A 27,797-nucleotide genomic window follows, 5' to 3' on the forward strand; every position below is an offset into this window, starting at 1 on the left:
TCGTTTCATGGAAACAAATTGTGGCGCCTCCCATGTGGAGTTTTGGATTTGTTACTGCATGCGGGTATATTTGCACGGATGATAGTTTCCAGCTTTTTTTTGCAAAAAGAAAAATCAAAAGAAAGATTTGCTTTTTTTTTCAATACAGTAATTATAAATGTTGAAGGTGGGTGAACCGTGATTGGAATGATTTATATGTTCGGACCTTTCAAAATTGGTTATTTCACGCCCCACTGGATGGAGTCCATTTTTGCACAATTGAGCATGATGTGTGTGTAATTAGGGGGCAGTTAGTTTGGTTGTTTTGTCGGGTATAAATTTGGGCATAAAATGGAAAAATGTTCAATTTGATGATGGACAGACAGACGACCCCGGAAAGAAGAAAAAGAAATGACCAGACCAAGTGGTGAGAAAGCAAACGCTCCATTGACCTGAAGTGGGATGCAATTCTCATCATCAGATAAGGATATCGGCTCCGTTTGATTTGGAAAATAGAAAAATGACTGATGACGGTAATCAAGGAAAATCAAGAAAGTCAGGTTGGTTTTGCTTGATTAGCACAAACGTTTTGCCGCGATTTCTTTCATGTTGTTGGTCAGTTTTGGACTGCTTCCAGTTTTTGCCATGGTCATTTTGCCAAACCGATGACCTGTCCGAGACCCGAGAACAGACCAAGTCCAAGTGCCATTAGAGGCTGTTTTTGGCCTTCGCCTTGTCCTTCCTGAGTCGACATTGGCGATATGATCGCCACAGTCGCAGCTTACTGCTTTGCATATTTTTATTTCACTTTTTTTTCCTCATCACATCTCTCGTCAATTTATCGTTCACTGATCAACTGAGATTCTTTTCATCAGAAGCCAAATATGTATATATATAATTTGTTTTCTTAAGCACTTGTTTATTGTAATTTTTATGCGTCATTTAATTGGAGCAAGTGAAAATAATCAAATTTCTTCTTCTGTGCTGGAAAATATTTTTCCAGTTCAGAACTACACATTTGGCTAGAAGCGAAGAAAAGTTACTGTAGTGACAATATTCACTGACAGTTGAAACTTTGTTTTCCGCATATTTCGATCATGCAAAAAGTATGTGAAAGCAATATTTCAGGTTAAGTTCTGCAAATTGCATTGTTGGTGTTGTACAGATTTAGAAAACAAAAGCAAGAAGATGGCTTCAAATTTACCTGTCTCTTTGGGGGTCAAAATTTCGAAGGGGGTGGTGGGGGATTGTTTTCAGGCTTGTAAAATTTATGTTGATGATGTTGTTGTTGTTGTTGTTTTGCACATCTGATTGATGCACTGCTTATTCGACCCACATGTGCATAGAACTAACTGCTAATTTTGCGTTGAAGGCTAAATTTGTTGTAACTGGCGTGTTGTAACAATGTCCATTTGATCATGACATGATTTCAGTTTTTAAAATAAAAAAGCGAGTATTTTCTGTGCTGTCGTAATAATTTAACAATTCAATTAGAAATGTTGAAATAAAATGAATAGAGAAGACCATTCAGCAACAGTTAAAATGTTCAAAGTTTGTAAAATTGTGTTCCACGTCACAGTCATGTACCTGCTTATTTTTATTAACAGTTGTAATTTAAATAAGAATAGTTTTGAAAATAAGTAAATAATATTTTAAAAAAAATAAACAATTATTTTGTTTTCAAATTTTTATTCCTGAATTATCGAACATTGATATTATTGATGAATTTAAAGAATCAATATTCAGAATTTTCTTTTTTCTTTGTATTTTATTTTTACATGTAATTTTTGCTCAGAGGTTAAATTCAAACGTGCCCTTATCAGATGCTCAGATGATGATAATCATCATCATCATCAGTAAGCTCTAAATAATTAATCGTGTTTCATTGTAAGAAATCAATAACAACGTCGTTGGGCGTTTCAAAGTGTCAACTTTTATAACACTGCAAGTGCAATAATAATATTTCACGGAAGCATTATTTCAGCTCGAATTCAAGTCTTGAACTTAAAAATTAAATCTAATCCCATTGATAGAATATATTTAATTAAAAAAAAAACAAAATTATTTTCTACATCATATTTCATTTTTATCCTTCTTGTCATTTTTGTTTATATTTCAATTTTACAATCAATGTAATTTTTTCCTTTTTCATTTCTGATCTTAAATATATTTAAAAAATTATCAAAAAATATATGCATATTTTTTGTATATTTAAATAACACGAAGAAAGCATTGTAAAATATCATTATGCATTTAGTACATTTAAAAAATGCAATTTTTAAATTAATCATGCAAAATAATATTTATCAAATATTTTTTATGCTGCATAAAAAACGTTTTGCCCTCATTGTCCGTACCTGAAATAAAATGATATTAATTTTCAGTTGAGTTTATAAAAAGTTCGACATTTCGTTGTTATTATTTATGACGTTTTTATGTAAAACATCATTTGCGATCATTTTCATCAGGGGGTTATAAGAAAAAAACAAATTATAAAACTGTTAAATTATGTCACGAGTTTATCGTACTAAAGTAAAATAGAACAATTGAAAATAAAATACATAAATAAATATAAATATATATATGCATATATTGAAAAGTGAATAAAAATAATAAAATATAAAATCGTGTACTATTTGGGAGGAAATTATTTATTATGAAAAATAAATTGATTGAGTTAAATATAAAGTTTGTTAATTTAGAAATTCACGAATCAGTGCTGTCAGTCGTCAACTGCCAATATCCAATGGCCAGTGTAAAAGGCATCGTATACCAAGACGGTCTTCTGACGATTCAAGCAGCATCCAACAAACCGACTATAAGTGGTGCTCACAGTGACGAGGCGGAGCTTTGCAAAGCATTAGACAACGGCTTCGTTCCAGCAACTGAGAAAGAAAGAGTAAAAACGAGAACAGCTTTTATTATTATTAAACAAAATCTACTTTCTTCTTCTTTAAGGTAATGGAAGGAAAAACTGCTACTTGCGCCAAGGACAAGGAAATTGTTACTTTTGCATGTACGTATAAATACTTTGTTTTTTCAATTTTTTAAATAAACATATTTGTGAAATTCAATAAATTTTACCAATTTATTATAATTATCATTTATTTAAATTATCACTAATTATTCAGTTGAAAATTCACAACATCTTTCTACATTTATGTATATGAGATGAGACGTCAATAAAATATTCAAACACTAATAATTGGTACTGTAAAAAAAGCATGTAGCTCCGAATCTTATTCTTGTATATCTTATGTATGGGTGTGGGTGTCAGAATATATGCATATCAGTTAATTTAGATAATCACTACTTTAACCGTATGTTTGTCACCGATAGACAAAAAGTCATTTAAATAGATAAAATCATTTGTATGAAGTAATAATTTAATATACATTTATATTTCAGTAGTAATAATCAGTTTAATTTAATTTCTAAAATTTTATTTTTTAAATGTAGTTTCTCAAGTTTTACTTTTAAACTGTATTTTAAACTTATATGTATTGTAACTTGCATGCATTTTAAACAAGCTATTTTTTGAAAATATAATATATAAAAACTATATATATGTATATCATGAAATATAGCTTTTTTATCTTGTGAAAATATTCAGATGAAACACTGAAATATATAAATCAATTTTGTTCTTTTTATTTTTTAGGTCAAATCCGTCGCGTTCTAGAAGATGATGGGTTGCTGTACCAAGTAGGTGCCTGGCACTGAGCCCTTTGCATAACTCATCATATGAGGTGTCTCAGGTGGAAATTGTGGGATTTAGCAGTAGTAGGCTTTGTAAAATTCCATTTCAATGAAAATTGTGCAATATTAATTGACTAGCTTATTGTGCGTTGCTAGGCATTGGTAGATTGAAATTAAAATAAGGTTAATAATTTACAGCTTTAATCAATATGTAAAAGATAGTATGGCTGTTTTAGATTTATTTTAATTTTAATTAAAAAGGAAATAACTTACTTTAAAAGTAACATATTTAGAAGTAATAATTAATTTTCTTTTGAAACATTTCAAGTGATGTAGAAAAATGTTGCTTGTCGAATATGAAAAAGATGTAGAACATCAGTTACATAATAGGTTAACTGTGCAATTTGAGATATTTATTTAAATTAATTATTAAAATCCACAGAGAATATTTAATTTGAACTGATTTTCAATATAAATTTTTTACTTTATGGCATCTAAATACATACTTACACATGTAAATGTGTGTGCATATATACATGTAATAAAATAAAAAATAAATTCTCAATAATGAAATTTTAAAAGAATTGTAATTCTACTTTTTGTATGTGTAGTTTGCAAGACAATAAGATGGTGATTTCAAATTTATTATAATTATGATCTTGAAGTAATAATTATCGATTGATTGACTGATTGATATTTACGCAAATGTAAAAGGTGCAAATAGATGTTGATGAATTATGATCAAATGAAGTGAGACTACTTTTACTTTCACAAATGACAGCATTTTCAAATTGTATTTGAAGAGCACCTGTTTTTGATCCAATAGTTATTCATAATTAAGGGCTGAAAATATTCTTTTCACATCAAAAATTAAAATATTCTTTCAATGAAATTTGATACAATTGTTTTATACATTTAATTTTGGTGGTTTTGGCCAAATTATAATGAGATCTGTCAGCGGCGAAGTTATTTAATTATTCAATTAGACTGAACATACTGAGCGATGTTTTTCATTGAATCTCACTTCAAGGAGAGTGATGAAGCTGGACAAGTCGATAATTTTTCCCTTTGTGGACAGTTTTGGCAACTCGCCAATGGACAGTTACCCCGAAGCTCTCGCGTTGGTTCCTCTTCACGGATCATTTCAATCTGCAAAATTTCTGATTGACTCTCCATCTAGATGTTGTTCGCTTTTATCCCCATCTTTAACCGCCTTATTTATCTAATTGAAATCCACGTATTGAATGTAAATTGCGTCGATAAACCGTGCGAATCGTAATTTTATAATTTGCCGGTGTCCATCTGTGTCGTTACGCTTACGGAACACAACGGACGCTGCATCTGATGATGCTTCTTAATTTATTTGATTTTACTTTTCTTTTCCGCACTTTCTGATGAAAGTGTGAATCCATCAAACGTTGTTGTAAGCTTGGGCATTGGGATGAAAAATTCATTATCGTCCACTACTTAAGTTGAGACGATGTTGCGCAGCGGCCGGGCATCACACATTCGATCAATTAGCGCACTTCCATGTGGATGTGACGTGCTTGGATTTTTATTATTCATCCTTTTCTGTTGATTCTTTTGTGCATAATAATTATAATATATTTTTAAATTTCATCCTCTTTTTCTGAACATCTTCTGTGCAAAAATAAAAGACAGTTTTATTTCAATTTTAATGCTTCAAAAATTATTCTGTTGAATAATTGAAAATTTACTTGTTCATTGTGACATTTTTTAATAATTTAAAACTTTGAAAAAATAAATGAAATCTCATCTTTTTTTTGTTATTTCAGAATCCTTTCTGCCCTGATAATGTGTTACGTTTGGCTAGAAAATACCAAGTTGCTTTAAATCGTCAGAATAAAGTTTCAACAGAAAAAGTCAGTAAACTAATTCTGTTTACAAAATTCACAAAGCTGTATGCAAATTTATACATTTCAGACAAATTCAAATTCAGCACTAGCGAAAGATGCAGTGGTCGGTGATAATCAAAAGTTTTGTGGCAGAGGTGAGTGACTTTGTACCAAAATGAACTGAAATAAATGCATAAATATTGTATTAATATAGAAATTCAAACTTTTACTTTGTTTATGAGTGAATTATTTTTTAATGAATAACATTAAAATTAAGAAAAAAGAGTCATCAGTTGATATTTTATTGATTAATTAAATAATAATATTATGGTTATTCGATTATTGTTCAATATTACGATTAACGTGGTATAAAGTCGTAAGTATTTTACGGCATGCTGCAGTTTAATTTGATTTAATTAATTTCCATTCCATTTGTATTGTTGCAGAGTTGCGTAATTTTTATTGCATGTAACATGTAATGTAAGCAGTTAACCCTTCAGTTTAAATATATTTGCATCGTGAATTTTCAAACAGTTTCTTGAATTTTCAAAATCTTAAAAAGGAAACGAATCATCTAGTGGTAAAAGGTTTGCATATTATTAGAGGTTTGCTATATTGATTTGCTTGAAATTATCCCTAATTGTTTACTTACAGTATTAAACGAAAATTAATTTGTTTTAATTACGAATCATTTTCATTTTGAAATTTATTTGTTGTTCTTATTTTGACGATAATTTCTTAAATGAAAAAAAGAGCTTTTCTTCAATTTTTTACACGTTGTATATTTTTGCATAGTTTTACTTTTTCATTTTAAGTGCAAAGTTGAGCGTAACTCAATTTTTTTGAAAATAATTGAAGCAATTCGCTTCCGCGACTTGCCGTGATAAATCACTGTAGTTCTTACCCGGGGCAGTTTGCGTCATCAGGATAAATGCTAATGCATCATAATAAAGCTGATTTTTCAGATTGCAACGTTTTTACGCTAGATGCTGTTTGGGCTGATTTTTATATTTAAAAAAATAATAAAAGAAAAAAGAGGCACTATATAAATAGCACAAGTAGAAATTTTCCTGAGAAAAGTTGTGTAAATTTTTATTGGTTTCATTTTTTAACAATAACTATTAAAAATTCCAAATGTCCACTTGTTTATCAGTAAAATGTCTTTTTTTCTTCTTTTTTAAAACTTATTTCCCGAATCTTCTTTATGAATGTAAATTTAAAATGGTGAATTCAAATGAGGATTTCTTTTGTTTTAGATTAGCTAATGCTTTGGTAACATAAAAATTGGAGGCATAAATAAATAAATATAAATGTAAATATAAATATGAATATATATATATATATGCGTGTGTGTGTGTAGTAAACTAGCCTGAAAACAAAACAAACAAGCTGGCATTTCAGCTTTGAAGTAGAAATTTCGATCAGGCTGGCTGCGTGGTGCCTGAAGTAGTAACAATTTCCACTTGGCTGAGAAAATTCTGGAAAATGTGAACGCCAAAAGTTTTTCCAAAAGAACGATTGTGTTGTTAGGCCGAGCATATGCCGTGTTGTTAATAGAATAAAAATGAAGAATAAGAATAAGAATAATCATGCCAGTTGTTGCGTAGAGAACATTTGGCTCAGCGCTGTCTGGCACGTAGCCTTTATTCGGAACTGCTTAACCTAAGCTGAAGACCACTTCAAAGCTTCAAAGTGTTTGTTCAGCATTTTACACTTGCATTTTAGTACTCTTTTCCTGTACAACTTTTCGGTTCATTTCCTATTCAGCTTTGTCTTCTTGCTTTCACGTAATTTATGCTATTTAAATTTTCTACTTCTTCTTGCCCAATTGCATGCCTAGATATACAATTAATACTTACTCATTATTACAACATCTACAGTCTATTGTATTTTGACTTTCATAAATTTCACTCATTTATTCTAATTTTTTTCAAAAACTTTCCATCTTATTATTGAACATTTATTAATGAGCACATATTCTTTATGGAACCAAAAAAACTGTCAATTTTGGAAACGATCCATGCTTATTGTTGAAATTACCTTATCACATTTTATTATTATTATCAAAATTATTTAAACTAGTCCTTCTTTTACAATTATGCATGTATAACCATAAACAAGTATATAATAATAAACTGGTTTTCTATTTCTTTATATAAATTTCAATGAAATCATTATGAAATGAATTTTGAATACACTGTAGCATTTAATTTAATAATTGTTTTCTTTTGTTGCTTTTTTAAATATGTTAAGCTTGATTTTGATTAGGTTTGAATAATACATTTGCACAAGATGTTGTTCAAAACTGTGTATGGATATTAATTAATTTTTTTTGGCACTGTCAATCATCATTTTTTTAATTTATGGAATAAAAACAATTATATTACAATGTTTTTATAAAAGAGGAAAAAAATTATTCTCAAATTGATACTTTCAGAAATTAAAAATGAATAATCTGTTAATCAAACAAATTGGAAAACCCTGCACTTTATTCAAATGAACCAGCAGATGAAACATTAATTTTTTATTTTTGAAGTTTGTTGGAGTTAGTTAATTTATTTTTATATTTTGTTTGCAGATATTATTTCTTCAAATCAAACTGATCGAAGAAGCATCAGCTTCAAATCAGCTTTACTGGGAATGTCAAGCAGCGACATCGTACCTAAAGCAAGCAACGGAACCACATCGAAGTAATGAAAAATTTTTGTAAATTTTGCAACAAGAAATTATTAAATTTAAAAAGTCAGAAATTATAAATTGGCAAAAATTGAAATTAAAATTATTTTGAAACGAATTATAATAAATAATTGGACTTTCGAACATTTTAATATAAAATTATGTGACAAATTCTTTTTTGTTATAAACTATCTATTTTATTTATAGTGCTTCTAATAAAACAACAGTAATCGCCAGATCACCAAGCGCAATAAAAGAGGCGCTTCTTCGTTGGTGCCAAATAAAGACTAAAGATTATAAAGTAAAATTCTTATCTATCTGATGCAATGCATGTCGCTTTTAATAATATTTTACATAATGTTTATTGAAACAGTGTAATACAATAGAACATGATAATATAATAAATAATGTTGCAGTGATAATATTAAATATTGCATATACATATTTTCAGAATATAAATATAACTAACTTTTCGTCAAGCTGGGCAAACGGAATGGCGTTTTGTGCTCTTATTCATCACTTTTACCCAGATGCGTTTGATTTCAATGCTCTTGATCCAGCTCAAAGAAAAGAAAATCTAGCTTTAGCTTTTCAAGTTGCAGAGTGAGTTTAATTCATTGCTATACCCATTCACTTACTATTATGTATTAAATCTGATAAATTAATATTAATGACATTTTAGTTATAGCCTTCTGAGCATTTTTTGTCAATAGTTTACTTTGTAAAAGATGAACACTTACTGACACACATGAATGTTTATTGCTAGCATTAATATATTTATATGAATCAGGCTTTTAAGAAAGATCTTTCATCTATTTTACAGTTACACTTGAAAAGGGTGGGTTTTCAGTTTTAAATTTTTACAGCACCTTCTTATATTTAAATAATGTATGTATTGTTTTTCAGAAAATACGGAGGAATTGTGCCACTTCTAGAAGTGGAAGATATGCTGCTTATGGGAGACCACCCTGATTACAAGTGCATCTTTACTTACGTTCAAAGCTTTTATAGACAGCTTCGAAATGCAGATTAATTTTTTTAATATAACAGAAATTATACACGTTGGATTATACAGTTTTCTCAACTGAATTTTACATTATAATCATTTTTGTTTTAGATATATATTCACTGAAATTTTTTTAGTTCTTTTTAATGTTAAGAATTTTTGTAGTTTTGTCACTTTACAAATATTTCCACAAGACATGTCGAGAATTATTCAGTAAAACTTTTCAAAGTTTTCCTTCCTTTGTCATATTAGCTCCTTCAAATATTCAGTTCACTAGTTTAATCTCATTCAAAAATACACAAACCCGCATGCAAAGGTGAAAACATTAATGGTCAATTTATAAATGAATAAATAAACAAATTTGTTTGTCATTTATGAATCCACGAAAAGCATTATGTTATACTGCTTCTATTGCTAATTATAAAAATAAAATTGCTGAAGGTTTAGGCAGAAATGTTGAAATATAACTTGAAATATATTTCTGGTATCTTCGCAAAAAGCGAACGCATATGCAAACTATTTGTATTAAATGCAAGTTAAGCTTCTAGAAAGACACTAGATTAAAATTACTTGCAAATATTTATTTCCAGATTGGTATTAAATTCATTTTTATTGCTATTCGCCTTGCTTTCATGATTTAAAAATTTGTATTTTTTTATTTATTATTACAATCAGAAAATTTTCCAACTCTAATTTTGCAATTCACAGTGAAGCAAAGTACAAGTGAAACAAACGTTACGGACCAGTAATTTGCAATGAAAATTTAACAAATATGTAATTTTACTGATATTTTAAACTAGAATAGTAGTTAACTAAAATATTAATGACCCTGGCATAAATTACTTATTTTTAAAATAATTTATTTTTGCTGACAGAAAGTATATGACAAACCTTTGTGAGAAACTACTTAACGATAGTTAATATGATAAAAAACCATCTGTTTAGATTTATATTGCTTAAGATTCATTTTTAAGATATCTCTAATAAAGTTGTCATAATTTATTTGAATCTTAATTATTTAAATAACCAGTTGAAAAATCTATTCATTATGCTTTGATGTATTTGAAAATTAGTGCAATTAATAAAATGCAGTCATTTTATTAATTTTTCATAAATCATAGCAAAACTATTTGTAAATAATTCAGGTATTTTGCGTTTTTGCATTTTATTTTATACATTTCTTTATTTTTCTTTGTTTAATGGATTTGGTTAGCTCTACTGTAAGCTATTTATTATATTTGGATGCAAATGTCAAAGAAATTTGGCATTCTGTATACTGTGATTCAGCCAGTTATTTGTAAATTATGCTCCATAATAAGTTTGCAATTAAAATGATCCTTTCAAAATAAAATGTTTTTATTGCTGATTAATTTTTTTAATCATAATTTTTGTTATACTTATGTAAATAATTATATATGCAAAGAAACTGAACATTTACAATTTATGATGCCATTCTAACAATAAAGCGTGCTCTATATGCGCATTTTCTACATCGGACCACAATATCGGATACAATTTGATCGAATTTAAATTTGATAGAACTAATAACTATTTTTGGGTAAATGTATTACCCATTCTAACTGCAGCATTAAACAGCTTAAAAAGGAATCTTCAGTGCAGCAACGACATCTTCAATCTTTTGATTTTTTGTCTCCGGGACAAATTTATATGTGAACAACCAAAACACTGCCAACGTACCAACAAATACCAAAAATGTATACTCTTCCAAGGCATTCTAAATGTTACAGAAACATCTTACACAAAAAATAAAAATTTTAAATTATACTTATTAATGTAAATAAATCGAGAGAATAGCTATTTTGATTAGCTTGCAATGGCATCATCTGTAAATTAAAAATTAAAAATTATGCTTTGATTTTTTGTCTGTTTTTCAGATGTTAATGTTAATAAATATTTATTGCTGCTCACTTGTTTACAAGTAACACTTAGTTTAGTCCCTTATTTGTTTAGAATAAATAAGGAAATGAATTGTTTTGATTTTTAAAATTATGCATTCAAGTGTATGATGCATGAAAGATCTGAATTCAACTCTTGCTGTTCGATTGGAAATAAATAACACGTGTTTGCCTTTATTATGCTATGATGATTTAAAATGCAGAAATTAATCATCCATTGTAAACTTACCGCCATCAGAGGGAAAATCCAGCCTACAAGAAATGACGACATCCAATTCGCAGACGCAGCAATAGCATTTGCATATCCTCTTGCGTTTTGCAAAAATATTTCATTAGTGTAAAACCAGGGGATTGAACCTACAATCACAAAATAATTATCTTACATTTGAAAGTGAATACATCCAACGATGTTGAACTTGCTTGGTCCAACTGCAAAAAATACAACAAACAGGAAAACAAAACAAATGCACATGTAAGAAATCCAATTTCGGTTCTGTTTCTGAAAACAAGCAGATCAGTTTTCAATGCTTTCTTAACTGTACTATATATGCAAATACCATATAAATTATTGATACACTTAGCGCAATACATGATATCCACATGCCACCCAAACCAATTAATTGCAACATACGTCGGCCGGCTTTATCAATCAATACAGCAGATACAATAGTCATTAATACGTTTATTAAACCAACTCCTAACGTTGCGAACTGAGCGTTTGTTTCACTTAAGCCAGCTCCATCCATGAATATTTTTGTTGAGTAAAATAAAACCTCGAAAGAAAATGAACAATAATTTTGTATATTGATGTGGAAACCTTTTAAAATGTCGTGAAGCAAAAATTAATACAGGCTATTAATTCGAAATTAATTAATTGGTTAGAAATTTAATTTCTCATTTGCAACAGATTATGAAATCGGTTAATTTGAAAATCACCACGTACAGCGTTAATGCCGGAAAACTGTTGCGAAAACATCATCATGATGGATATGAATAATGCCCATCTTAAAATTCTGTCTCGGAACATGTCCAAAAACAGCACCTGAAGGCCAACCGGAAAGTTTAGCTATTATTATTCATTATCACAAATAACATACTTTAGGAGTTGCAGTGGCTGCGTTCATTTCATATTGAATTGCTTCAATTTCACTATTAACATTCTCAACTTGACGCAATTTTTGCAAATCTGCAAGTTCAAAATTTGTCAAATTTAAATTTATTATGAAACAAAAATATATTTAAAAAAATATAATCTATTTCTTTAAAATTAAACAGAAAAAATAAATAATAAATGCATAACCATATTTCTTGAAGAATATTATTGAAGTAGTGCTTAGAACAGCAAGTGAATTTGTTTTTAATTTACAATAATGACCTACGCGTTTATTACCTTTTTGAACCTTTTCCATACTGCTTCCATGAGCTATTAAGTATTTTGGACTTTCAGGGCAAAATGGCAAAGAACATAATTGAAAAATCGCAGGAATTGCAATTATATCTAAATGTAATTTTGTAAATGAGAGAAAATTTTTACAACGAACTGTAAAAGATTTTCTTGCAAAATAGGATTGGCCAGTTCTCTTTCGATCCTAGAACAGCTTCTAAGCCAAGTATTTGTGCCAGGAGGATAGCAATGCTGACTACCAACTGATTGAAAGTACCAAGCATGCCTCTTAGCTTGATTGGAGATATTTCTGTCAAGTACATTGGGCACAGAGCACTGCTTATTCCTATATATACATAAATGCTGTTACGTTAAAGTTTTCTCACAAAATGGGCTGAATAATCCGCTGTGCGTATGTATTCATCATAAGCTTAATTTAATCTAAATATCTTACCAGTATATTTTTAATTATTCTGATAAGATGTTATTAGAATTCTTTTAATATTAATGCAGCAGATTATAAAAATTTATGAAAATTATAAACTATATTACATACAACATGATAGAAAATGAGTGTAGTTGCTAAAATTAGCAAACTAGCTAGTCTAATATTAAAAATAAAAGCAAAAAAAGAACATTACATACCACAGTTGATTCCAATAACAAAACGACCAACTATTAAACAAATATATGAAGTTGTGTATTGTGTTACTGACATAACACTGACCGCCAAAATTGCAAAAATATTATTAAGCAGCATGCCATTTCGACTAGAATCAAAACAAATAAATTGCACTTAACATTCAAAAATTAAAAAAAATGAAATTTTTATAAATAATTTAATTTATAATCACTGTTAAAAATTAATTAATTTTTACCGTCCAACTTTATCTGCAACAAGCCCTGACAACATTCCACCGATGAATCCACCAAATGGAAAAATGCCCACAATTAATGCCCAAACACTGTCCATCTTTGATTGAGTCCAAGTTTGATTTTTTTCTATTAATGTTTCATTGATCCATTGTTCAATTACCTAAACAAGGAATGATATCTCTTTTTCTGTTTAGTTATTATTCAAATTTTAAAATTTCCCATCAAACATGTGCATGTTCAAAAATTCATCGCTCAATTAACGTACAACTTGGGGGGTATTGATTACAGCAATGTTGTATCCAAAAATGAAAGAGCATCCAAAAGTTGCGGCAAATATAGAAAACGCAAGCCAACACGTCAATTGGTCCTAAAATAAAAACTACCATACGCAAATAAATATATAAAATGCATATTATATTTGAAATTAAAAAATTAATATTATTAATAGGAAACGTTTAATAAATTTTAAATGAAAAAAATATTCGCATTCATGCCATGCACTGCATGCAGCAGTATTGGTAAAAATTTAGAAGAATGAATAAAATTACAAAAATAGCATTGTTATTGCTTGAATATTATTTTTCCCATTTCAAATTCATATTCACAATGTTCATATAATAAGAGAGGCTTAATTTTCTTTTTCCTAATGAAGAATAAATTTTAAATAATGTAATCAAATATTGTGTGTCACATTTCGCATAGAATATCGCATAACGCTGTGCTTCAACTAAATTTTAACTTTTCAAATGCCATGGTAACTGAATTTCAAGCACAATTGTGTCTGTCATAAAAATTGTCTACTCTGAGTTGAACTCACCATGAATAGTTGATAAGGTAATTATTTGCAAATAAGCAATGGAAGGTGTCAAATTTTTTTCAATTTATGTAGCACCTGATTTAAAAAGTTTATTATTAATTAAAATGTTCTATTAATAATAATTAATTAATATTCTAATTTGTATATATGTATATATATATGTATGGTTTTCAAAATATGCATGCCATTTAAATTTAATTAACTTAACAAGTGTTATAACATTTAAGAGAAAAGTGTAATATTTGAAAATTTGAAAATGAACAACACTGCATTCAAATTTATCAAGCAGAAAGACATACCAGATAAAAAGATAATTTTATTTGTAAAACAAATTATTCAAATACTCAATAAAATTTTAAAAAATATTCAAAAAATTTTATGATTTGATAAATTTATTAAAAATTATTCATAAGATTACCATTCTCTATATATACGTATATGCATATGCATATGTATTAAATCTTGTGCGGTGGATGCCAACAAAGAAAACTACGTCAATGTTGCCAGTTCGTCAGTGAACAAGACGACGCTGTAAACAATTAAGCACGCAGCAACGAATAAACATTTCAACCGTATTATTCTTTGGCAAAAGGGGTACAAATGTCATTTACTTGATAAACCTTTATTTAAGCAATTATTATTAACGGCAGGGAAAATAATTCAAGCGAAAAATATTATTACATCAGTGTTTCTTTTCTTTTCTTTTCTTTTTTGTTATGTTTTGTTTTTATAAAATTAAAACTGAAACCCAGTGAAACTCTCATCAATAATTTATTAGGTCGCTTTTATCAATGGAATCAACTTTTATACTTTTACGATACACTTTCACCCATTGCCGGTTTAATCAACTTGAAAAGGTTTAATCGTTACTTCTTGATCGAATTCTTTAATCAATCAATGATTTCAATGTCATTTCATATTTCCCTTTTCTATAACGTTTCTTTGTTGTTTCATTACTTTAATGAACTTTTAAGAGCACAAAGTTAACTCTTCCACGATTCTCAGTTTCAACTTTTTACACTCTTTAAAATTCACTTCAATTCACTTTACTGTTCAAAATTTTAATTCACTTTCGACATTCAAGTTCAATTCACTAGACAGGACACTAGACAGTACTAGACTACAGTAACAGTAGGGAACAGAAAATCCACCGCACATTTACAGAAAAATCAAATAACTGTTTCATTACAGCAAATTGCATACGAATGATCATGCCTAATAAATACTGTAGTGTATGTACATTACACAAGATAAACGGCCCACAATCACGATGAAAATCACATCGTCCATGATTTTTTATTGGTCTGGTCGTATTACATTCTTATACACAACTTCAAACCACTGTTCACCAGTGTCTGAAAACGTACATCACTTTATTTTATTGAATCTTGCCGTATTTCCCCATTGTGACCACTATGGGGGCGAGTATCAGACGTGCCCACATGTTGACTTCTGGGGTTTCCCAAAAAAAATGTCTTCAAATTGAAAAAGCCGCTGTAATGCGTACACATGATTATCTGCTATGCCGATATTAACTGATGATGCTTCCAAAGTAGTCTGACTAACGCAGTGGCCACCAGTAAATTCACATCCTCAATTCTGACATCTCTGGAATGCATAACGCTTCCATTCAACTGCATCAACCAAATGCTTTGCTGCACTGCATATGCTACGCATATGCATGATTTGACGAGCTTATCAGCGTTATTTGTTCAGAAAGGGCGCTTCTTGAAGCATTCTGCGGCCTCTACCAGACTATGATGACAAGACATGTGTGATGACTACGACAAATGGAGCACGTTTCCATCGATTTGATATTCATCTACAGCCCGGCAAAGGTTCCAAACTGACTTCTAACAGGATTGTTTCATCTTTGGTGAATTGAAGATTTCTTAACAGCTTCCTGTTATATGTATGCCATTTCTACCGATTTTGCAATTCTATCATGCAAGCATCCATAGATCAGTGGATCTCAACATGTGACAGGGCACGCTCCACCCCCTTAATAAAAGATGTACAGTTAATGCCCCCCTCTAAAAAAGTTGTGCTGTATGTATTCTGTGTACGCAAAGCAAATTTTTGCTTCATGACTGCAGCAAGCCAAGCTAGTTTTCACAGTAAAACATTCAATGGTCATTTGTGACGATGCTGCGTATTCATGGGGCAGTGGGCGACAAGGTACATCGCAAGTCGCTTTCAACGTTTAACCTGTTGCGGTGCTGCATGTTAAGTGCCATGAGCGCTGAGAATCCCGTTTCACAAAAGTGCATTGAGGAGAAGGGAACCAATATACGTAAGATTTGTGAATTATTTTATGATATTCAGCTTGTAATTTTACCAAAAAACTTTCTAACGCATAAGGATGTTGAATTCCGATTCCATGGATCCTTCTTGAAGATAATGTGGGAAATACATGTTCGACGATCATTAGCCAAGAATGGATTTCTCACAAGTTTATAGATCAGGTGTTGAGTTTCCACGTCATGAAAATAGTGGAGAAACTCATCTTGTAGACTTGTAAAGTGCGCTATGATTTTTCTTTTCAAATATTCGCTAAGACATTCATCATTGAAAAGTTCGTTTAGTCTTGAAAACCATGTAAAATTTCCTGATTAAACTTGTCTTAACCATGAAGAAATTTTGGCAACAAAGCCTTGAACAATATCGTAGTGAACTATCCCATTCGTGTTTTTCCCTTAAAGCTTCAAATTAAATGAATTCGGTGCTTCAAAAATATCTGCAAGATATGTCAGGTTAAATGAAATAAATAAACAGAAAATATGCACACATATAACAACAAGAGTTGGTGTTGTCGCGATGGTGAACGAAGGAAAGAATGAAAAAATGTGACGATCCACTTCAGGTAAATTTTTCACCGCCTTCTTGTGTAAGCCCTTAGATAAAATACGGCTTTGTTCTATAAGTTTCATATGATGCATAGGTCAATGTCAGAAATTATTCACGTCTCTCATCACAAAGGTTGAATTGGTAAAGGCAATTTTAGTATAAAAGTAAATGATAAACTGCCCGCAACAGAAGCTGTTAAGCTACAACTAAGATGACCAGAAAGAAAAGGCAGCCAAAATTTAGCCTGAAGTAGACCAAACCAAATTTATAACACCTCTGCAGGACTGAAACTTCTTGATTCCGACGCATCCCCTCCCTTCCGCTAGAACCTTCCTACGCCCCCCTGGTTGAGAAACACTGCCATAGATGCATCCATACGCCCTGTTGGCGACAGAGATCTGTAGCCAACGAGGCAGTGGACTGTAGGTTTTTCTTTGGCGGCAGGTCAAATCAATTGTGATAGCCTAACCGCAATACCACCCACGTTCGTTCACGAACGTGTAACAAATAAGACAAACAAACAGCGGACACCGGTTTTATTCCACGAAAGTGAGAACTTATCAATGGACACAAATGAACAGAGACTAAACACCACACAGACACCAACGACAATCACACAGCACAGTAAGGATCGCTGACAAAACCGCAGCTTCTCTCTTACGCTTCCGCGTCACACTCACACAGTAACCCCCTACCGTAATGATTGTCAAGTATTGATGCCTTCAGTTTCCAACACGCCCAATTCAAAAGGAAAAAGCACAGTTTGTGAATTTTTTTTCACTTCCAATGTTCAAGTTGAATTCAAGTGATTTGGAAGAATTCTGGAAAACAGCAAACGGAAATTCGAGAGCACTTTCGCAGACGTTGACCGTGATCAACACCACTGTGCAAATTGCCTGTTGGAAACTGAAGGCATCAATACTTGACAATCATTACAGTAGGGGGTTACTGTGGGCGTGTGACGCGGAAGTGTGAGGAAGCTGCGGTTTGGTGAGCGATCCTTACTGTGCTGTGTGATTGTCGTTGGTGTCTGTGTGGTGTTTAGTCTCTGTTCATTTGTGTCCATTGATAAGTTCTCACTTTCGTGGAATAAAACCGGTGTCCGCTGTTTGTTTGTCTTATTTGTTACACGTTCGTGAACGAACGTGGGTAGTATTGCGGTTAGGCTATCACAATTGATTTGACCTGCCGCCAGAAAAACCTACAGTCCACTGCCTCGTTGGCTACAGATCTCTGTCGCCAACATTGCCGTATCTTCACCACTCCAGATACTTTAGCACATTTTATATTCGATCGAGTTTCCACGTGCCAGATGAACGAGATACGGTGAATTAAATACACTTTAATCAACGAAAACACAATCCAACGCGCACCAGAACAAACTGAACATGCATTGGAATAAAGCTGTTACTGTAATAAAGTAGTCATCAAAACGTTACTTTGAAAACAAATTGTTCGCATCAAACCAAAAATACCTTGCAACAATAAACACACAAGCCAACTTATGTGTCCTGAACAACTTATCCATTACTTCTATTCTTGGTCATCGACAGTAGCATATACTGTAGTATCCGTATGCGCAAGTAGGAACACTAAAAAAGATTATAATTACAAAATTTGAAACAGTTCAATAAAAAATTAACATCTTGAAAATTTATAAAAAATTCAACACAAGAGTTTTTATAATTTTAATAGGACTTTTACATGCAATCAGTCACGAAGCAAAAAATTCAAAGAACTCTCTAAAACACGCAACAACCATAAAACGTAATTCCTTATGAACATAATTAAAAGTTAAATACATTTTTAATGTAAAAAATTAAATTAATTTTTCATTATTTAAATTGATTGTTGATAAGCATGCTTCATGCCGAAAATTGCATGCAAAGCTTTCGTAATTCATGATTGCTAATTTTGCATTTTTTGAACGTAATGCTAAAAATAAAACAAAATTAACTTCAAGCATGCAAAAAATAATTGTTTTATAAATAAATCAGGAGTTATGAAAGCGAATTGAATAGATGAGAAATTTCCAAATGCGAGATTACGGTTTACACTTAATTTTCCTAAATACTGTCATTTAAATTTTCAGCATTTTTATCAGATGAATTTACAAAGAGGAAGGAATACTTATTAGTTTTTTCATGGTTTATTAAATGTTACTTGCTATAATGAAAATCGCATTTATAATCGATGTAAAATGTGATTACATTGAATTTTAAAGTTCCCCTCACGAATGTCTGGTCAACTTCAGTGAAAATGTAAAAATGGTTGAAATTTTTGCATATGCGAAAAAAACTTTATCTTACTGTGATCACAACGCACGTTTCGATTGCATTGCCAATAGGCAACAATTTACATTGCTGATACAGTTTGACGATGATTTTATTCAATGTGAAGTTTCCATTTGTGACGCAAAATCACAAACTTGCACGTCTGCAGTCCTGTCGTATAAGTTGTTTTCTTTTGTAATGAAAAAAAAATGTCAAATTGAATACGTTGCCTTTTAGGCACTCTATTTCCCATTGTTACTTTTCAACATCTGACCTATTACTTTTACAACAACAACACATTCACTCTTTTATTGAAAAAGAAAATTATCAATACCGTAGCCATTTTTTAAAAATTTGATCAGTTTGCCCCAGACTTGTCGTGATTGCAAAAATTGAATACTTCAAAAAATAAATCATAAAGTACGTAAGCTGGAAAAAAAGTAAAACTTGGGGCGCAAATGTCATTGCAGCAACGTAAAGCATTGAATTGTAAACACGACCACGAACACAATCAACCACGTGCATAAACAGCTACAATTTAATTTCTCTCCTCTAAAAGAATATTTTCTAAAAAAGATACACAATTTCTGAAAATTATAAAATGAACATCATCATATATATATATATCACAGTTTTTAAATAATGAATAAATATGGAGATACAGATCGATATGGATATAGAAATAAGCTACTAATCGATATGGAAATAAAATACGACTGCAAATAATATGTAAACAGCTAATAAACATTAAATGTTTTTAGAAAAAACAATAAAATCATATACATACATACATATGACAGTCTGAAGTGAAAATAATAATAATAATAATAATAGTTTGTGGGAAAAATTAATGATTCACAAGCAGAAAGAAACGCTGCACAGTATTCATCACAATATCGATGGATAAATAGTTCGATGTCAATCAAAATCTCTGAAATCGAATATGCAGAAAAAGGTAAAAAAAGAACACTTTTTGCATGGCAGCAAATGAAAATGAAAAATGAAAAAATTACACAAGCAGCAATGCTAAGCAACCTGAATTAATAATGTTATTGTTATCCACTTTGGTTGAAGAATATATTGAAAACAAGAGGAGAGTACTGTATATGTAAAAATAATTATTTCAGTTTTACAAAGATTATGCGTTTATGTAAATATTGGATGAAAACACACGTCCATTTTTGTCGCACAAAGTAATGACGTTTTTACTGTGTTACGCCGACAGCACGGCGAAGCTCAGCGACGATATCGTCCACTGGACGATTCTTCGTTTCTGGTACGTATTTGAATGTGAACAGCCAAAAGATTGTCAAAAAGCCTGTGAACACCAAAAACGAATATTCTCCAATCGCACGCTAAAATTATTCAATAAGTAAAATTTAAGAAGACTAAACGGGATAATAAGTAAGCAAGCATCAACAACAAACATACCACCATCGGTGGGAAAATCCAGCCGATAATAAACGCCGATCCCCAATTAACTGGTACCGCAACAGATGTTGCGTGTCCACGAGCATTTTGCAAAAACAATTCACTGACGAAAAACCATGGGATGGAACCTTAAAAACACATGTATAATATAGAAGAATTCGTCAAATAAATGCAAAACAACTGATTAATCACTTTACCTGGACCAGTGGCGAAGGAAATGACGAATATCAGTACAAATGCGATGCACAAATAAGAAGACCAATTGTAACCTTGTTTCTGAAAACAGAATCAAGCAAAATGCAAAAAGGACATCTATTTTATGAAAAAAGAAAAAGAATATTAAAATTAAAAAAAATACCAGTAATATCATCGAGACGGTCAGTGTAACACAAGATATCCACATTCCTCCAAGACCCAACAGATGCAAAGTACGTCGTCCGGCTTTGTCAATAATAGCAGTGGAAACTAATGTCATGATGACATTAATTGCTCCCACACCCATCGTTGCATATCTGGCCGAATCTGGAGTCAAATCAGCACCATCAATAAAGATGCGTGTCGAATAGAACATGACCTGCGCAAAAGAGAAGAATTGTACGAAAGAAATAAATGTGCGAAATTTTAAATTAAATTTCAACTCAGTTCAATCAGATATATGCAAATCAAAAAAAAAGAAATACTTACCGCATTTATTCCAGAAAATTGTTGCGAAAGCATCATCATAACAGCAATGAACAATGCCCAACGCAAAACTTTATCCTTGAACATATCACTGAAACGGACCTGGAACAACAACAACAACAACAACAACAATCAAGCACAATATTAAAAGGGCAAAAGCAAAAGATGCTTTTACTTTTGGAGCAGCAGAATTTTGTTTAGCTTCTTCTTCCAAAGCGAATATCTCAGCATCGACATTATCCTTTTCGCGGAGCAATTTAAGAGCTAAAACAATAGATGAATCAGGTTTTAGGAGTGGATTCAACAAAAAAAACAACAGAAAACAAATAACCTTTTTCGGCATCTTCTCGACGTTTCTTCAATATTAACAAATATTTCGGACTTTCGGGGCAGTGTGGTAATGTGATCAGTTGAAATATTGCCGGTACAATTGTCAGAACTGATCATCATTGTAAAAAAAATAATATATTAATCAAAGCAGAGAAGAAGAACAGTAAAATTGAAAAAAAATTTACACAGCAAAATATGCCACGTATTATCTCTTCCCAAAATTTCAGAAATGCCCAACACTTGGGATACGAGAATGGATATTGTGACGACAAGCTGATTGACGCTGCCCAACATGCCACGCAAGTTGACCGGTGAAATTTCAGTCAAATACATTGGACACAAAGCGCTGGATAATCCTAAAATCAGCAGTGCTTTGGTTGTTATTAAAAAAAGAAAAAGAAAAAAGAAATTATTACCAGCATTAATTCCAACAATCATACGACCAAACAACAGCAGCAAGTAGTGGTTGGCGTATTTTGCGGTCAGAAACAATACTGCGGCCAGAATAGCAAAAACATTGTTCATTAACATTCCATTTCGTCTGAACAAGAAGTTATTGATGAAAAAATTTCATTTGAAAACAAGCAAGAATGAAATATACCGTCCAAGTCGATCCGATACAATACCAGATAACATTCCTCCAAGCAAGCCTCCGAGAGGAAACATGCTGACAATCATGGCCCACATGGAATCAATTTGCGAAGAAGTCCAACTGGCGCCGGTATTGGATACAGTTTCATTCATCCATTTTTTGATAATCTGAAACAATGGTCGAAATTACAAAACAACCCAAGCGAACAGCAGAATGAATATAAAACCAATTCCGGTGAATTCATCACGCCGATATTGTATCCGAAAACGAAAGAGCTGCCAAGGGCGGAAGCGCATACTGCGAACAACAATCTACACGTCAGTTTTCCCTGAAAAATTACATTTAATAATAATTGTATATAAAATTTGCTTTTCAAATCATGCATGTCACCTACCTGCAAAGCGGAATCGTCGATTGCCGGCACCGCCTTTTCGGCTACTTTGCTAGTACTGCCATCCGTGGTCAGTGGAATTTGTTCGTTCGGTTCATTTGTTTCTTCGTTTCTCATATTTTTTTCAACTTTCTCGCAACAAAGCTAATCGAACGCTAAAAGAAAGAAAAAAATTTTTTTTCAAAAGCAAAACAACAACAACAACAACAAGTAAAAGCACGTCATCCGCCCTATTTTCACCTTTCTAATAAAATATATTGGGACAAAATAAGTAACACAAATAATAAAAATAGCAAATAAAATAACGATGATGATGATAATAAAGCATGCACGTGCTATGATATATATATTTTAAGAAAAAAAAACAAAAAAAAAAGAAAGAAGAAGCAATCCTCAACAGGTTGAGGAGGTCAACGGCTCGGCTCGACCTCGTCACAAACGATGACAGAGAAAACTGACTTCATTCCAAGGCCATCAAGAAACAAGAATGCCTGGAATAGTAAATATATTATCATCATCACATATTGTCATCAACGACGTTGAGCTTGTTGGAAAATGTGGCCACAAGTGCGTCATTTGATGAATATTTTTTAAAAAAAATGTAAAGCTTATAAGCAAAAAAAATAACAACAAATAAATAAATGAATAAATAAGAGAGGATGAATTTTTAGTTTAAGAAAATATCAACGCCAACTGTTCGAAAGCATCAATTGAAAAGAAAGAAAAGTTCATTTTGCCAAGCTTTAATGAAAGAAACTGCTCTGCCTGCAGCAGCTTCAGTTTTGAAGTAAGCAGAGCAAAAAGCAGCAGCTGCAGCTAACAACAACAACAACAACAACAACAACAGCAACAGCAGCAACAACAACAGCAGCGATAATGATAATAATAATTTATAGAAAAATGAATAAAATATAAGCAAGGGAATAAAATGCAAAATGGAAAAAAAATCGCACACGTTTACTCTGGTCGAAGAATGAAAAAAGAAACACGACACGACGCGCTAAACGACCACACAACAAAAAGAAAAGCGCAATGGAAAAAGTAGCGCCCAGCGCAAGCATTTTCGACACGCAATTAATATAATTGTTCGCTCAACTTTCACTCTCATTCTCGTTCGCTCGATGATACGTGATGCAAATGAAAGCAAAAATGCCAACCGCTTTCTCATATTATTCCACCTTATTTTCGTCACATGCAATGTTCATCATTTTGTTTGTCTCATTCAAAAGCATCCAAGAAAAAAAAGCAAACTTTCAAAAAAAAAATCTCGTTCATAAATATTAAAATTTACTGATGGATGATCAATGTAAAAACAGCCAACTGGCAATTGAAGATGATGATGAACACAACTTTAACAATAATAAATCTAAATTTATTCGTCCAACTTTTACCAAAAATAGCCACTAGTGGAATAATTTTTCAAATAACATCAATTGACAAGATCAGTAAATGTCAAAAATTGCACGTTCGCAGTGTGTAAACAAAATTTTCACTTACAATTTTACTTCTTTTTTTCTTCTTTCTACTCGCCAAACACAATCGAAGCAGACAAATTTAAAATACAAATTAAAAACTCACAAAACGCCTAAATCTTCTGAACTGAAAAACAACCCAACCGTGATCAAAAGTGACTTTACACCGACGACTGGAAAACTTATTTATCAAATTATCATCGTCGACTGATATCATTTTTCAATTAACTATATCACAACAGCAGAAAAATGTATATCATTTTTCACAATACAACACGAATATATTTGAAATTTAAAAAAAAGCATCACTTTTCATTAATAATTAAATTGCAATCAAACCGATAATGAAATTACACAAAGTAAATGTAGATGAAATGAATCAATGCAAACCGAATTCGAGCAACTTGAGTTGGAATATTTTTTAAACTATATCTCTAGAATGCCATCCATCTCCAACCACCACCGCAACAACCAAGATCGAACTGGACGACTAACATTTGCCAAGGGTCAAGGAAAGGTCACCAGATCAATGAGCTTATGCACTTGTGGATAAGGGTCAAAGGCATCCACACACAAATGCAAATTTTAAACGCCAAACTGCCAGTATATGTGTGTTGTTAAATAAAACAGAAACTGAAACGGTAAATTTAAAAAAAAAGTAACATCTTTCTAATTTAAACAAACGAACAACCTTACAAAATTCACATTCATATTAAGTCGATTATCAGATAGACAGTGCAAAACACTAAATCAATAATACAGTAAGACAATGACAAAAGACTGTACACACTTGAGATAATTTCTACACGCCTTTGTAAAAATTCAATTTTAAACTGTACAAAAATATTGACAAAAAGATACAAATTTTTTAAATTTTCTTCCATTAATTAAAAAAAAAGTAAATACGAAAGTCTCTGTTTTTTAAATTTTAAAACCAATAATACTGTAAGATGAAAATTTTCATTCACAAACATTTAGCGAAGAAAAGTTGCCAATGATGAAATATCTTTCTAAATTTAAAATCAACAACTAATCTTCGATGAGAAAATCAAACTCAATTGTGCTCATAAAATTTTAAAAAAATTTAATTTTTCCAATTGAAACAATTCTGCATTACTTTATAACAAATTCATCGTACCAGTGTTGTGTAATATTATGCAAATAATTTGAAATGTGCGAAAAATACATTTCGTGTTAATAACATATTAATTTAACCGATGTTCAACGTCGAAAGAGATAACCAAACTATCAGTAACTCTAGACCAGTAGAAGAATATGAGAAAACGAAACTTCAAATGAAAATCAATATCTGCCACATAACCTAAATTTAGTGTATCAATATTTAACCTATTCTAAAATCTGATTTCAATTCGAAAATGTATATTTAACGCCAATTGGTAGTTTGTTCGAAGATAAGTCTCGAATAAAGTAGATTAATATAATAAATAAACAGAAAATAAGTATACAATTTTATATAATTATATGAACAAAGCACCAAAAAGATTAAAAAACTCAATTCAGTTTGCCTAATAATTGAAGGACGAAATGAAATATTATTGATTACACATTTTACCATAAAATTTATCACTTACTGACAAATTTAATAAAATCTGATTACTAAACACAGGCAAGACGCTTAATTACAAATTAACTAACAACTTCCACCAAAAGCAAATAAAGAAATCAAATCATTTCCACAAAAAAAACTTCATGCATACGTATATTTGAAATTCATAAATGCTTTGTCTCAAAAAAAATACATCAATTATTGATGATATACACATAATGAACATAGTACCGAAAAAGATAAATTTCTAATTTTAGTAACAGAAGTATATTTGAATTACTTTCATTAGGATATTCTTTAATAAAAGTTACAAAATGTCTCGTTAAAACTAATTTTATGATCTATAATTTTACCAACTTTATATAAATAGCTTCAAAAAAAGCTATCCATTTTCAATGGAATTCTGATATATCAATGAAAAGTTGAGATGATAGTATTATAAAGGAAAAATGGAACAACCGCTTTCCTCATCTTTGCAAATCAACAATCAATACAAAAAATAATCAAGCAACTGCAAGCAAAACTCATCCAAAACGAAATAGACTGACAAACACACAGCAATCTTGCAGAGAAGACTGTACTTTTTAAAGTAAAGTGCTGTATTACAAAAATGACAAGCAAGTAAAACAATACTTTGACCTATTTTAAGAAAGCTGAAATAAAATGAAAACAGAAAATATTTTAATTTGTTTTTTAATTTTATAATTTAATATAAAATAATATTTTACTAATGTTTACATATTAATAAAATTTAATGTGGTAATATTACAAATAGCAGATGATAAACATCAATAATTAATCTTACACTTACTCGATATTTAGCAAAAGTTTATATTTTATAGGATAAATTGAGTTGCACAGTTTGATCATAAATTCGATTCTACTTTTTAGTTTTATATGCTTTATCTTTCTGATAAAATAAATTTCGTGTAATAAGCGTTTGTATGTAACTGTGAAGAAAATCTTCTTCGCGGTTCCCCTAGTTTAAGTGTTTTCAATTTCTGTCAGAGATAGTATTGGTGGAGATGTGTGACTGGAAAGATTAAAGATAAAATTTGTTTGCAAACCAGAAACATTTTCAGAGAACAGGCAGAAAATCAGATAAATATTTCGATGCTAACAAAAATTAGCAGTTGTTAGTCCTAGTTTTAACTCAGAACTGCAGCTGTGGACAATTTGTCAGTTGTTGATTTTTCCATTGTATTAAAATCGCCTTTAGCTACTGTTCAGAACATTTTTGGACAATCGGAAAAGCATCCTATACATAATCTCATATTGTTGAGGTTTGCTGAGTTTGATCTGTATTATCACGTAAATCGAGACAACAGATGTAAGATCAAATGACACAAACACAGTTGCTAGAGAAAGGAGTCAAAGAAGCACAACAAACAAAGTGACGGAACAAAGTTTATTAAAACACAAGGTATATATGCAAACACACACGGACTATGTATATGCATCTATCCGTTACTACAGTATATTGAATATCAGGTTTCAACATGAATTGTTCCTTTCATCAACACTTCCTCTAACAATTCATGTGCTCAGAAACAATTCCTAATTGCTGACGCAAATTTTGAAAACGAGTCTTTGGCAGAGCTTTCGTCAATATGTCGGCCTTCTGGTTTCCACCTATCGATGTGCTGGATGTCGATTTTGCCCTCATTATATTTTTCACGAACGAAGTGAAATCGCACATCAATGTGCTTCGAACGTTTGTGGAACTCTGGATTCTTGGAAAGCTTGACGGCTCCCATGTTGTCCACAAACAGTATCGGCTTTTGTTTCACTTCTGTGACTTCAGCAAATAGTGTCATCAGCCACATCATGTCTTTAGCGCTTCACTAGCAGCGACATATTCTGCCTCCGTTGTTGACAATGCAACGCTTCTCTGCTTTTGACTATGCACAACACGGCTCTCTGCACACATGCAGACACGCAGTACGTGAACGTCGAGTCGTGACGTCACTGCGTATCTGCATCTGAGTAGCCTTCAGAATTCCT

At 31.2% G+C, this 27,797-nt stretch overlaps 6 protein-coding genes across 6 annotated transcripts; 1 reads left to right on the plus strand and 5 right to left on the minus strand.

Moving 5' to 3' along the window:
- Positions 1 to 2,937: 2,937 nt before the first annotated feature.
- Positions 2,938 to 9,448, plus strand: Tsp_08957a (smoothelin; the record flags this gene model as incomplete). Its single annotated transcript, XM_003382053.1, has 8 exons — positions 2,938 to 2,995; positions 3,641 to 3,684; positions 5,475 to 5,561; positions 5,623 to 5,689; positions 8,113 to 8,224; positions 8,418 to 8,511; positions 8,662 to 8,813; positions 9,117 to 9,448. Coding segments are annotated over 8 exons (741 nt in total), but the record flags the coding sequence as incomplete, so codon positions are not given.
- Positions 9,449 to 10,880: 1,432 nt separating this feature from the next.
- Positions 10,881 to 13,489, minus strand: Tsp_08958 (solute carrier family 2, facilitated glucose transporter member 3). The gene is made up of 11 exons (XM_003382054.1): positions 13,395 to 13,489; positions 13,162 to 13,286; positions 12,674 to 12,862; positions 12,508 to 12,630; positions 12,230 to 12,318; positions 12,076 to 12,198; positions 11,690 to 11,905; positions 11,516 to 11,561; positions 11,362 to 11,489; positions 11,003 to 11,060; positions 10,881 to 10,951 (listed from the first exon to the last, which is right to left on the minus strand). Exons 1-11 carry the CDS (start codon positions 13,487 to 13,489, stop codon positions 10,881 to 10,883), a joined length of 1,263 nt encoding a protein of 420 aa, XP_003382102.1.
- A 3,041-nt stretch (positions 13,490 to 16,530) lies between these two features.
- Tsp_08959 (conserved hypothetical protein) lies at positions 16,531 to 17,148 on the minus strand. The gene is made up of 3 exons (XM_003382055.1): positions 16,998 to 17,148; positions 16,828 to 16,911; positions 16,531 to 16,736 (listed from the first exon to the last, which is right to left on the minus strand). The coding sequence occupies exons 1-3, from the start codon at positions 17,146 to 17,148 to the stop codon at positions 16,531 to 16,533; spliced, it is 441 nt and encodes a 146-aa protein (XP_003382103.1).
- A 1,069-nt stretch (positions 17,149 to 18,217) lies between these two features.
- Positions 18,218 to 19,136, minus strand: Tsp_08960 (conserved hypothetical protein). Its single transcript, XM_003382056.1, has 4 exons — positions 19,131 to 19,136; positions 18,588 to 18,648; positions 18,532 to 18,567; positions 18,218 to 18,438 (listed from the first exon to the last, which is right to left on the minus strand). Exons 1-4 carry the CDS (start codon positions 19,134 to 19,136, stop codon positions 18,218 to 18,220), a joined length of 324 nt encoding a protein of 107 aa, XP_003382104.1.
- A 1,398-nt stretch (positions 19,137 to 20,534) lies between these two features.
- Tsp_08961 (solute carrier family 2, facilitated glucose transporter member 3) lies at positions 20,535 to 22,871 on the minus strand. Its single transcript, XM_003382057.1, has 12 exons — positions 22,758 to 22,871; positions 22,590 to 22,691; positions 22,373 to 22,530; positions 22,188 to 22,312; positions 21,957 to 22,127; positions 21,773 to 21,880; positions 21,617 to 21,705; positions 21,445 to 21,543; positions 21,119 to 21,334; positions 20,958 to 21,036; positions 20,761 to 20,888; positions 20,535 to 20,684 (listed from the first exon to the last, which is right to left on the minus strand). The coding sequence occupies exons 1-12, from the start codon at positions 22,869 to 22,871 to the stop codon at positions 20,535 to 20,537; spliced, it is 1,539 nt and encodes a 512-aa protein (XP_003382105.1).
- A 4,747-nt stretch (positions 22,872 to 27,618) lies between these two features.
- On the minus strand, positions 27,619 to 27,784 carry Tsp_08962a (retrovirus-related Pol polyprotein from transposon TNT 1-94; the record flags this gene model as incomplete). Its single annotated transcript, XM_003382058.1, has 1 exon — positions 27,619 to 27,784. A coding segment is annotated over one exon (166 nt), but the record flags the coding sequence as incomplete, so codon positions are not given.
- Between the last annotated feature and the right edge of the window lie 13 nt (positions 27,785 to 27,797).

This window comes from Trichinella spiralis (genome assembly GCF_000181795.1).
Source record: "Trichinella spiralis strain ISS 195 chromosome Unknown Scfld1, whole genome shotgun sequence".
Taxonomy (NCBI): domain Eukaryota; kingdom Metazoa; phylum Nematoda; class Enoplea; order Trichinellida; family Trichinellidae; genus Trichinella; species Trichinella spiralis.